The 12038-nt window shown below is 51.1% G+C and overlaps 1 protein-coding gene across 6 annotated transcripts in view; it reads right to left on the bottom strand.

The window, feature by feature from the left end:
• Positions 1–12038, bottom strand: part of SDCCAG8 (SHH signaling and ciliogenesis regulator SDCCAG8) — a 198378-nt gene that overhangs the window by 19849 nt on the left and 166491 nt on the right. The window contains exon 17 of one of the 6 annotated variants that reach the window (XM_036235347.1): positions 2760–2852. The exons of 4 other annotated variants lie outside the window; for them this stretch is intronic. In XM_036235347.1, coding sequence (XP_036091240.1) covers positions 2760–2852 — 93 coding nt within the window. Of the gene's footprint in view, positions 1–2759; positions 2853–8443; positions 9055–12038 lie in introns of those variants that run through there. One more of the 6 variants, XM_036235350.1, reaches the window with a different exon arrangement.

Raw genomic sequence — 12038 nt, 5'->3', positions numbered from 1 at the left:
TTACTTTGATGAGTGCTGTCTACAACAAAAGCAACCACTGCCTTGAAGAAGACCTGGGACTATTGGCCCCCTGGCCCCCTCGGGCGTCCGATCCCCGGGTGGGGTTTCCAGACAGGTTCTGTTCTCCTGGGGGCTCCCAGAGACGACACCCCTCGGCGGCGGGCCTGGAGGACGGCGGCCGGCACACCGATGCGAGGCTCCCACCTATTTCCTTCACGTCTGACCACCCTTGGGGTAGTCGAACTGGTCCCAGAGGTGTGATGGAGCCAGAGTGAGCACGTGGCAGCTATGGAACCAGTCGATCACCGTGCACTCACTGGCACGCATCTTAATCAGGTTTTAATGCGAGTAATTCGGCGCCTGCTCCTGGCCGGCCGAGGCAGAACTGCCCGTGCTGCACGCTTTTTATGTTGCTTCCCTTCGTCTACACGGAGGCAGCCTCCCCGCTGACCCTTGTCAAAGAACCCCATCTGCTGGTTGCCACGGTAACTGAAGGCGACCAATTGAGCTGAACAGAGTGACTCAGAAATAAAATCTGCAGCCAAAGGAATTCTGCTAAGAGTAATAAATCATTTAGTAAAAGGGGGTCCTCCGCACAGCGATGAGTGCGGGGGTGATACGATGGCATAACTCTTCCTGCGAGAAGGCCCGTGGCAGACCAGGGCGATCAGGCCGCTGGCCGGCGCGTTTGGAGAAGGAACCGGCAAAATCGATTGATGTTTGGGCTGCAAAATTTTGAATCCTGCAAGAAGTGGCAAGAGAACCGGTCTAGGCTTCCAACATTCCTTACTCTCTTTTTTTTTTTTTTTTTTTTTTTTTTCAGAGTAGAACAAAATGCCCCCACTGCGGCCTGGAGGACGATGACAAAGACAACAAACACTGAGACTGCTTTGGAATGAGAGAGCCTAGCCCATGCCTCTGCCGCCAGTGACCTTTCAGGTGCTGGGAGCAGAAACCGGCTGTGGCGGCCGGGGAGCAGGCGCCCACCTCGGAGGGCTGGGCCGACGGCGCCACGCTCCCCGGGTGGCGGGGGCTTTGCCGTGGTCACAGGCAGCAGTGTTGAAACATAGAGCAAAATATCCATCTTCCCTAAACCGAGGTTTCCTGAGTACCAGGGGCAGCGGAGGAACAGACGGACAGGCCTTCCGGGGGCCGCTGGGGGTGACACCAGGCAGCACCCTGCCCGGGTGGGGGGCGGTGACCCTAGCAAGTGGGCTCAGGGCTGCACCGCGTGTACCTGAGCCCCTCACAACACAGGCCACAGTTCCAGTCACGGCCCCACTCCTCGTGGCGCCTGCTTTGTGAACTAGGAAGAGGAAAACCCAGACACGCTGCCTCATCCACACAGCATTTCACCTCGCCAGGCGCCCGCGGAGGCCGGGGTGGCGGAGGCCGGGGTGGCGGAGGCCGGGATGGCGGAGGCCGGCTGCGGGCAGCGGAAACAGCTGCCCCAACAGCCAAGTTACACAGCGGGAGGGGCTGCAGGACAGAGGGGGCTGTGCGTGCGTGTGTGCGTGCGTGTGTGCGTGCGTGTGTGTGTGTGTGTGTGTGGCGGGGCTGGGGACAGCTTCGCCCCGCTCAGTGCCTCTCCTCCCAGGCTGCATGCCACCATCCTGAGAGGTGTGGGGCAGGGCACTGGCAGCCTCCCGGGCCCTGACCCACAGCAATGGACGGCAGGACCCGTCCACTAGTCACCCCAGAGATGATTTCCTGCTCAGGGAAGAGCAGCTGCCAACCAGGAGGTAGGTAGGTTGCTCCTCCATCCTAGATGCTGCCAATGAAAGGCTTCCTCTTAGCGGTAGTGAGTCCAGGGACGGAGTTAGCCGCGGTTGCCGCCGCCCGCGACAAGCCGGCTCGGTCGCCCAGCTCCGTCGAACGGCCCACCCAGCAAGGCAGAAACACACCTCCCGGCGCGCGCCCCCCATCCGCGGAGCTCCCCCGCGCCTCGCGCACCTGCTCCCCGGCCACCTCCCGGCCCCGCGACGGGCCCCGCCGGCCGCGCGCCCTCTGCGGCCCGCAGCGCTCCCCGCCCCGCGGGAGAGCCGGGGCCTCGGGGCCGCGCCGCACCTGCAGGGCGGGGCGGCCGGGGCGGGGCGCGGAGCAGCTGGCTCCGGGGCCCCGGGGGCTCCGCGGGGGCTCGCGGGGCCTCTGGACTGGGCAGAAGGAGGGGATTAAGCCGAGATGGCAGTTGAGAGGAGATGGGTGAAAGCTTCATTAACTCCGAGCTCACGTCCCAATTTCTTTCCCCTGAGAAGCAGTGAGAAAAAAAGTTTGGTTCCCTTGTGATGAGAAAGGAGCCGCGTGATGGTTTTTGCTTTTCTTACCTTTTAATTTCTTATTTGTAAACAAAAAAATATTAATCATTGTTTGTTGTTGATCACGGAGGACTCAAATTTTAATTAAACAGGAAAAAATCTTGGCTAATGGAGAGGGAGAAGAAATATTACAACCCGTTTTAATTTCTGTTAGTGATTAAGCTTCTCATGTGACTTAATTGAAACTGGCAAAGATCTTAAGGACTCAGAAATGGAAATTAAACGGTGCTAAGAATGACATTTCTTCACTCTCCCTTTCTCGCCCCCCGAATTCTCGTCCAATAACCAAACTGATTTTTATGATCATTCCTAAAATGTGCCCCGGAAAACAGGAACTTCCGAATTCCATAAAAACATTTTGAGCACCGCGTTATGACAGGTGTTTACACTTGAATCCCCTCTCGTTCCTTACAAAGTTACCATTAGTTTCACTTCTAAACCGACCTTCCAATTCTTTGTCTCTGCTCACTCCCCCGAATTCTCCATATTTCACTTCCCAGACACTCTTGAACTTTTGCACACGCTGCCAGTTTGAGCCTGCACAGAATAATCAGTATATTAATTCCACTCGGAGACAGTGAGATTTTTCTAACACAATCTGCCCAACCTGAACTCTTCAGAAACAGTTTGCCTTTAAAAAGAAACTCCCAGCATGAACTCACGAGCAGCGACATGTAACAGACAGTGCATGTGGCGCTGGGCGTGCAGCTCGGAATTAAAAGAGAATTTTTTACTTTGTTTCTTGGGTGCCATGTGCATAATGTGCATGTGGATGAAACTGACATCAGACATTTAAAGCAAAAAAAAAGGGTGGGGGAGGGGGATGTGATAGTGGCGGGAAAGAAGAGAAAATATGTTGATAAAAACAGTAACTTCTGTTAATCTACATTTTTCAGTTACTGTCCTAATTAAGATTGTTAGGAAATATGTTGCAGTTTAATTGCATTGTTTCAAGAAATTCTAATGCTGACAAATTTGGGACCATGTACACTTGGAAGGTAAAAGGGATTAAAGTGGTAATTTTTTTCCAATGGCTAGATAACAATCAAAATTATGCTTTCCACAGACACTCACCCCTCCATCCTAAATTCAGAAGACAAAGGGAGAATATCCTAACACTTAACATGCTCAGAATGCAATGATCACTGAAGAAAAAAAAAAAAAGGAACTTGTTTTAACCTATGTATATGACACAGGAGCAATTTTTAAAATATAAATACAAAGAATTCATAAATTTGAAATAGCCCTTTATATGAAATTTTTGGGTGGTATCATTATCCTTGCAGAAAATAGTTATTTATGAAAATAGTTATTTATGAAAGAAGTTGGCAATAATCTTCAATGATTCTCAGATGACCTTGTTTAAGATAGTACAAATCACCTGCCTCAACCACAAGTTCACAAAAATGATGACAGTTTGAAGACGCATTCAGATTTCCAGACCCTTTGCCCTTTTTCGTCAACTGGCTCCAGGTTTCACTTATTCCTCTTTTGGGGGAGCCTTTACGTGGTTACCCAGCAAACCGAACAGAATGTAGTTTCATTGCTCACAGTACCTTTGACGGAAGCCGCAGTAGACATCTTGGCCTCCTAGTTGCTACGGTTGACCGCACCTAACTCATTTTTCACCCAGATGCTGTCTCCTACCAGATCCCATCCTCTGAAGCCGGTACAGGTGGCCTCACTGAGGTGGCTATTGGAACCCAACAGGAAACCCTGCCCCACGGGGTGGGCTGTAAACCAGCACTGACCAGCGACTCCCACTGGCCCGACTGGTGGCCGCGTTCAAACTGGTTGGATGCTTTGGTCAGATAAACACACTGGTCCTTTGACAGAATCAACTGCCCATTTCGCCTTCCGTTAACGATGAGTTACGGGTCACCTCAGCCTCAGGGTCCGCTACCTGCCCCACTGAGGAGGCGGACCGAAATTTCCAGCAGCTAAAGATGTGCAGCAGCCCTGAAATCGTGGTCAAGTAAGATCTGTCTGCCCTAAGATGCAGCTGAAATGTCCAAAGGGCCTGGCTAAGAGAACAGACTCAGAGATCTGCGCTCGCTGAGGGGGTCTCACGGCCCCTCGGCCTCCGCACCCCACAACTGACTGCACCCCACAAGCCGAGCGATGGGAGCACCTGCCCGCCGTTCGGAACGCCGCCGTGTCCTACCAGTGTCTCGGTTCTTCAACTCACATCGACAGTCTGCGTCGAGCACCAGAAGCCTGGGGTGTCCAGTCGCTGAGGACATGGCATGTGTGACCTAAAAGTCCAGAGTCCACTGCAGTGAGATTAGTATAATCTTTAAAACATGCCATACACAAAGCCCAGTATAGTAAAGGGACATCTCTCTCACGTGCTCAGTACCTGGGACCACATAACTCTCTCAGCGAACTAAGAAATAAAAGGTTTCCCATCTCCTGGGGTTTCCGAAAATTCTGGTGGGAGGACATATTCCCCCCAACTAGCTGTGCGACCTCCCTGAGAACCGCCTTTGTCAGGCCCGCAGCACGGAGCCTGGACCCCTGCAGAGGGCCACCGAGAGGACACAGAGCGGGATGGAGCGTTATTAATTACCGGAGCAGAGGGAGAGACCAGGCAGGCGGGCTCGGAGGTGGGGAGAGCCCGCGAGCGCAATTATAAGTTGAAAAGTTCCGAGTCAATTCTTAGAGTCCGAAGAACACGAAAAGGAGAAAACACGATATGGGGGAGAAGGGCGGCAGCGCCCGCCCGAGGGCCGAGGGCCTCTCCAGCGGCGCAGGGCTGTTCCCGGCTCCCAGGACCATTTGTTCCATTACACAACCTCCTGAAGCCATTTAGAGAGAGCTCAAACAACTGCCTGTACCAACACGACACATGGCTCCCCATCCCGACTCTTTGCTAATCCAGACGCTCCAACCATCTTTCTTTAAGACGCCATATGGTTGGCAGAAGCCTGTAGCTCTAGCAGCACATCTGCTTGTGCGTTGCTTCTTCCCTCCATCCCCCCAACAAAGGAGGCCCAGAGACGCAGACCGAGCGGGGGGCGCGCACGTGCACCCCGGCCTAGGCAGGGGTTTCTTTTTAGGCTTTCTAACGGAACAAAACTATTAAAGGGATGAGCGAGATGATTCAGGGCAGGATCATTTTTAACTAGACAACATGGCGATTTATTTGCCTGTCAATGATTTAAAGCAAGATTAGAAAAACAAAGGATGGATGGTCCCCTTTCTCCAAAGGATGATTACTTGAAAAAAATCACTTCAAAGCTCTCCCTCTGGGAATCCCTGTGATGCTTTATTCCCGCAGGAGAGGGACAGCACCCTTGCCTGGAGCTATTTTTCCTCTTCTTTTTGGTCAAGGAAGAAGAGTAGCGGAGAAATTAGCAGATCCCCAGAGCCTGCTTTGTTAGCAAGCCCTGCGCGGCTGTATGCTAATGAGTCAGGCACTGACATGCCGCTTTTTTGGTATGATGAGCAAAGATTGTTGACACTGTTGAAATCCCGGCTCTCCTGGCCTGTGAGCTCACGGGCTGCCTCCTTGGAATCTGGCCCCCAGTAAGACAGGCTGCAAAAAAATAATACATTCTACTCTCCTGATGACTGAAATCTGGCCATTTGTAACTTCGAGCAGTTGGAGGTGGGGGGAGGATTAGAGATATATTCTAAAATATTCTATCGGGCTAGGAATCAAAAAGACAGGTGGAAATGATGGGTTTCTTCCAAAGTAAAAGTTAGACTTGGTAGACACATGTGAGCGATGGAGGCCAGGATGCTGGCTTCAGGGGCAGAACCCTGCAAAGCGGGGGTGGGCGAGGGGCTATGATACCCCCTGACATGCGGCGTCAGCTGGGACATTCGCCCCACACCTGGGCAGAGGGCGCTCTGCCGATGGGACAGTCCTGTTACGGCGCCATCTCCGTCACAGGTGAAGAGCGGAGTTTCTGATCTTGCACATTTCTTTGGACCACATGTTGGGTGACCATACTTATGTGGTTTCCCTGGAAATGCACACAGCATAAAAGCAAAGCAAGTATTCCATTGTTGCAAAAGTAGACCCCCCCCCTTTTTCTTAAGACAAAGAATGGAGAGGGAAGCTGCATCTTTTCAGTGCTGAGCATGTTAAATAAAATGTCCCTTCACCTGCTCAGAAACTCTAATAGATAAGTATTATCGTTCCAGTTTAACAGATGAGAAGACTGAGGTGTAGAGAGGATTTTTTTTTTTAAAGAAACAAAAAACAACAGAAAAAAAACTACAAAACTGTAACGAAGTGATGCAGCTAGAAAATGCGCAACTCGGCAATGTCTCCATCACCACAGCCAGCGGGCTGGGCGGCGCACCTCCCCGGGGCACGGCCAGGGGCCGCATGCCCGCCCCCAGCGCAGACTGCTGCTGGCTGGTGAGCAATCAGCTAGTTGTAATTTGTATGCAGGCAGGGGCATCGAAATGTAAATTCCGTTTACTTGTCATCTACAATGAATGAAAATTCATGTAACTGAAACAGAAAAACACGAGGAGTTACTAAAAAAGCATTGAACATTGTAATAAAAATGTCAGAATGTAGTCATTCAAAAAGTATGCCCTTCAAATTCTTCACCTTAGGGACAGCGCATGGGTCCCAACCACTCCGCCATTACCTAGGACTTGGTGGCGTGGTCTTTCTTTCTGGAACGTTCATCCTTGCCTAGGCCTTAGTGGGTGGATACATATGTAAGTTTGTGAATGAGTATTTCACAAAAATCGCACGTTTTAATATAAAATGCACGTGGTGTGTGCTATACTACTCAGTAATGACAGGACAGCCAGACAAGGTGACATGAGCTCCATTCTGTTATCGGCGGGAGCAACTGACTATTATTAACAAGTCTATTATTCTCATTGAGATGTAGCTTTGTAGAATGATGAGCTTGAATTAAAAACATAAAGTCTAGGTTGAAATCTGAGCATGATCCCAGGCAAATTCTTCTAAGCCCGTTTCATTTCCAATATAAAAGGAAACTACCCACTTCACGGGAGTGTTGTGAGGATTAGAGATGCTGTGTGAAGTGCCTGGAGCTTAGTAAATTCTCAGTAAACGAAAATGCAGTCATGATTGTTATTATTTCTAATCGGATAGTTCAGAGGATTTACAAAGTGATTTCACACACACAGCTTGACAACAGCCCTGAAATGTAGGAAGTGTGTCTTCTAATGAATGACATAATCGAGAGTCAATAATAAAATAACTAAAGCAATAAGCAACATGAGCCATTATGATGATTTTATTTTTGTTATCTATGGAGCCCTTGCTGTGTGTAGCCGCTGCACTGAGTGCCCTCCCAGCCATTTTTTAACTGTAACAGCAACCCTTCGAAGAAGGTATTATTGATATTACGAACCTCATTTTACAGACAAGAAACTGAGGGTAAGAGACGCTACCGATAGCTCAGTGCACCTGGCTAGTAACTGTCAGAGCTGGGACACAGTCCCGGGTGTGGCGTCTAAACCCACGGTCCTAACAACAGCTGTCGAACAGTGAAGACAGGACTAAAAGCCAGGATTCTCTCTGGTTAAAACGCGGTACCCTTTTGTTTGTACCACATTGTCCTTGGCTGGGGTGTACCTCAAGCTACAGGACGTTGGACAGGGAAGTTTCCTAGCAAAAAAAATCCTGCCCTCCCCAAATCTCCATGGCAGCTACCAAGGTCCACAGGCTCGTGGTTCAAGCAGTGTGTGCGCGCTCACGCGGCCTGAGCACTGGCTCCCCGCCCCCTCCTCCAGCACCGTGGACACCAGAGCCGCCTGCTGTGGACGGTGGCGGGCCGTGACACATGCCCTTGAATGCATCACACACGTAACCACACACCAACAAAGCTGTCATTACACGTTAGGAACCTAACATCGCGGAGATTGTCAAAAATTTCTTATGAAGAGAATAGTCTTTCAATAAAAATTAACTATCGGTCTAAGGCTCCCAAGTCCAAATTATGTGCTAGAGATGCCGAACGTTGGGAGGTGGCCGATCGAACGCCGACGCAGGCGACGCGGGCGCCGCGGGCGCCGCGGGCGCCGCGGGCGGGCGCGGCGGGCATCTGGACGCGTGTGCGCATGCGCGCGCGTCCAGGCGGCGCTCTCCGCACGCAGCCGCAGAGCCGCGCGTGGACTTTCGTCTCCGCTGCGGCGGCGCACGGACGCCCTGGGCCCGCGGGCGGGTTTCTCTCGGTGCCGCTGCTCCGTCCTCTCCTGCGGCTCCTACTCTGATGGACCCGGACTGACTGCTCAGGGTCAAGTTCCCTCACTGGTCCTCTCCTCTTCTCGCACGGCGTCCAGGCTCTGAACTTCGTTGCTGACTTCGACGCAGTTCCAAGCAGAACGGGGTTCAAACAAACAAACAACAAACAAACAACACACACACACACGCACGCACACACACGCACGCACACACACGCTATCACGCCAGTGCTTCCCAAGTCATCGGTCTGTGACCCCATTTTCTGTCCACGGTCAACAGCGGTTTCTGGGGGGATCCGAGCATAATCGATTATGAATCAGGATGTTTCGCTTGGCATTTTGTGCCGCGCACGGGCCCCGCAGGCTCCTGACTCCAAGGACAGAGGCCGCGCAGGCTTCCGGAGAGCGTTCGGGACCGCGTCGGCGTGAGGCGGCCCCACCATCCGCCGCAGGTGGAGATGCTCATTAGCCGTCCCGCTGCGAGTGAGACTAGGCGCCCCAGAGGCGGGTATTTTAAATGGTTTGTCCTTCATTAATTTCATAGGCCGGGACAGTCCTGTGGCGTGGCACAAGGAAAAAACTACTGTTTTGTTAACTTCGCTAAGGGTACGGGGCGGGGTCCCCCTCCCCGGTCAGGCTAGAGTGTGCTTTCCTGAGCCGCCTTGTCCGCTCTGAACGGCCCGTTTCACACTCTTGTCCCGGAGTGGCACACAGGCCCTGAGTTCCGATTACTCACGTTCCCCTCGCTGACACCTCTGAGCCTCGCATAGATAACGTTTCATGGGCACTAACTATGTGCTAGGCGCTGTTCTGAACATTTCTGTGCAAAAACCCATTCGATTCTCTTAAGAACCCTGTGAGATAGACAACGCAATTGCCATAATTCTATAGACGAAGAAGTTTAGGCCCACGTTAAGTGGCTTGTCCCAAATGGTAGGGCTGGTGTTTGAAGCCGAGCCACCTGGCTCAGCACGCACACTCTCCACCCCCCTCCAAACCAGCGGTGAGCGGGGGAGGGTGTGAACCCAGCCTACGGCCCATGGGGATTTGGCGACAGCCTCCCTGAGCAAAAATTGCTTCAAAGTAAAATGTACCTTTAACGATACTGTCCCATCTAGCTCACGGAGTTGTGAGGAGATCGTAGATGCGTTTTCCCCTCAGACATGTTTACTGTTTTCTTTTCCCCGTGTGCAAAGGTCTTTTCTAGGCCCAAACAGGCCGTGACCTCTTGGAGGGAGGGGCTGGTATCTAACGCATCTCCGTGGCCACTGTGGCCGCAGCTCAGAGACGGTAATCACCGTCTCCATCAGAGCTTCATAAATTGCCGCTTACGGTGCTAAATGCAGCCCCCGAAACGAAAAACCAAGGAGCCTTCGCTTTGCCAATTAAAAACGGGGGCAAAGACGTGTTCATGCTGCATCTGGTGTTTAGACGCCTTTCCCAAACGGTCTCAGAGTAAGTGACAAGGTGGTGAAATCAGCCAGCCTCACGGAGACTCGAGGCGATGGTCTGACCTGGCCAGGGGAAGGTGGTCAGTGTCCTCTCTTCCGGAAGCCCCTGCGGGCAGGACTGTCACCTGCCCACGGTGCCAAGGGACAGTAAAAGCAATACCACAATAGCCGCCTGAACGCAGCTCACATGATGAAAGGGGTGAGGACATTATATATAAAGAAGAAATGCTGTCTTCCCAGAGACAGAGAAGATGGTTAATACAAATGAACAGCTGTTTGGGAAGAAAACGTTATTTTCAAAACCAGACAAAGCTCTATTTATTACATTTCAGAGACACTTAAATTATAGTGTCTGAAAGCTGTCCTATCATGGGTATTTGTGATACCTAAATTATCCCCAAATCTGAAAGGTTAAGCCAAAATGAAGACTTTACTGGGAGGCGGGCTTAAACAGAGAAAGTTCTTTTTCCTGAAAGGACCAGGTGAATGAACCCACTGCGCAGCATAACCCAGTGAGTACTAAGTTCCAGCACTAAACTTCACGGAATCCCAACAGAATATTAAATTCAACATTCACTCAGAGATGTAAATACATTCTATTTTAAAATCTAAATGGAAAATTCACTATCCCCGTTGGTCTGGTGACAGTCCTTCTTCACATTGGTTCTCCTGGCACCAAACCAAGCTCCAGGCCTGCCCTGGGTGCTCCCCAAAAGTCCTGGGCAGTTCTCCATGCCCCCAGAGCTGGGCCAGGCCATACGGGAGGTGCTGTGCATGGCAGCCACCGAAGCAGGCGTGGCTCAACTTGTCCCCGTCAACCCTGGCCCTGGCAGGGGAGACCAGGGCTCTTTGGGGCCCTCCCCAGTGACCGGCACCTGTCTGGCGGCCTCTGGGCATTGCCGGAGGACGCACTGTCACACTCTAGTAAGAAGTTCTGGCTAAGGAAAAACAAAGGAAATCATATTTAGTTGGGCCTAGGGAAAGTTAAACAACGCATCAAGTGACCAGATCAGGAGTCACTCACTGTCACTGTCCAGTGCGGACTAAATTCGGAACCTTTTCACTTCATTGCTCTAGCCAATTCAAGTAAACTACAGACTTCAGTCTAGGTTGGAAAGACAGCAAAACCACGGCATAAAGAAGCATGCTAAAATCCAGTCGCCTGCGATGTGCGCAGGTACCTTCAACCCGTTTCCTTACTCTGGGGTGACCTGAGCGCGAATGCCCCGGGCTCTCCAGCAGGAGTCTGTGACCCTCTTCAAGTGCGCCTGCCTCTCCCCTCGCCAGCTTCTTGTTTATGGTTCTACCTTACTTCCTACACACCTCGTCGGGTGCTGTGCCGTTTAGTGAGTTAGGGAAGGCTTGCGATTTTTCTAATGAAAGGTGTTATGGCGTTATGTAAATACACAGTATTATTTTGTCTTTATTCCAGCATTACTGGTTTGAAATAGTTCAGTGTGTGTAAATATGCTTAATAATGTGTATTAATTGGATTTTTTTTAGTAATTCCCTGGCATCCCGGTTAACTAAGCAATAGCAGCCTCGCTTGCACAATGAACTATTAAGTATAGTCTCAGAGAACTATTCATTGGTCTTTGTCCCTTCTGAATAAATTTCTAGCGAGATCAATCCACCAAGCTCTTGCGGTCACTTGCTTGAACACTGGACAGAATGACTTCTTTGTGACCTGCCATGAAAATAAACAGAGGCAGATGCAAAGGTTTCAGTCACAACATGTAACTACCCACCCTGGAGGATGGGAAGAAGTAGGTAAGCTCCCTGTAAGCAATTAGCATAACTGAAAAGCCTAAGTATGCCACATTCAGAAAAATATTTTCAGCACCACCAATACCACCAGATGCTTTAAATTGGAATTTCCAAAAATAAAATTTCTCTGAGGATCAACTGTCGATCAGGGCCATTTGGGCTGTTGAGGGGCATTTTTGTTCCCCTCTGCGAATAGCATTTTGACCCAATCGTGTTGGGTCAAGAGGACCTGACCATGGCACCTCGCCTCTCTTCACAGCGTTCTGAAAAAAGGGTTCGGTCCAGCCCTGACTCTGACCACAGCCCCCACATCTGCCGGCTC

This window comes from Rousettus aegyptiacus, unplaced genomic scaffold, assembly GCF_014176215.1.
Source record: "Rousettus aegyptiacus isolate mRouAeg1 unplaced genomic scaffold, mRouAeg1.p scaffold_m13_p_18, whole genome shotgun sequence".
Lineage (NCBI taxonomy): Eukaryota > Metazoa > Chordata > Mammalia > Chiroptera > Pteropodidae > Rousettus > Rousettus aegyptiacus.
The sequence above is the reverse complement of the archived record's forward strand: the minus strand, read 5'-3'. Positions and strand labels throughout refer to the sequence as shown.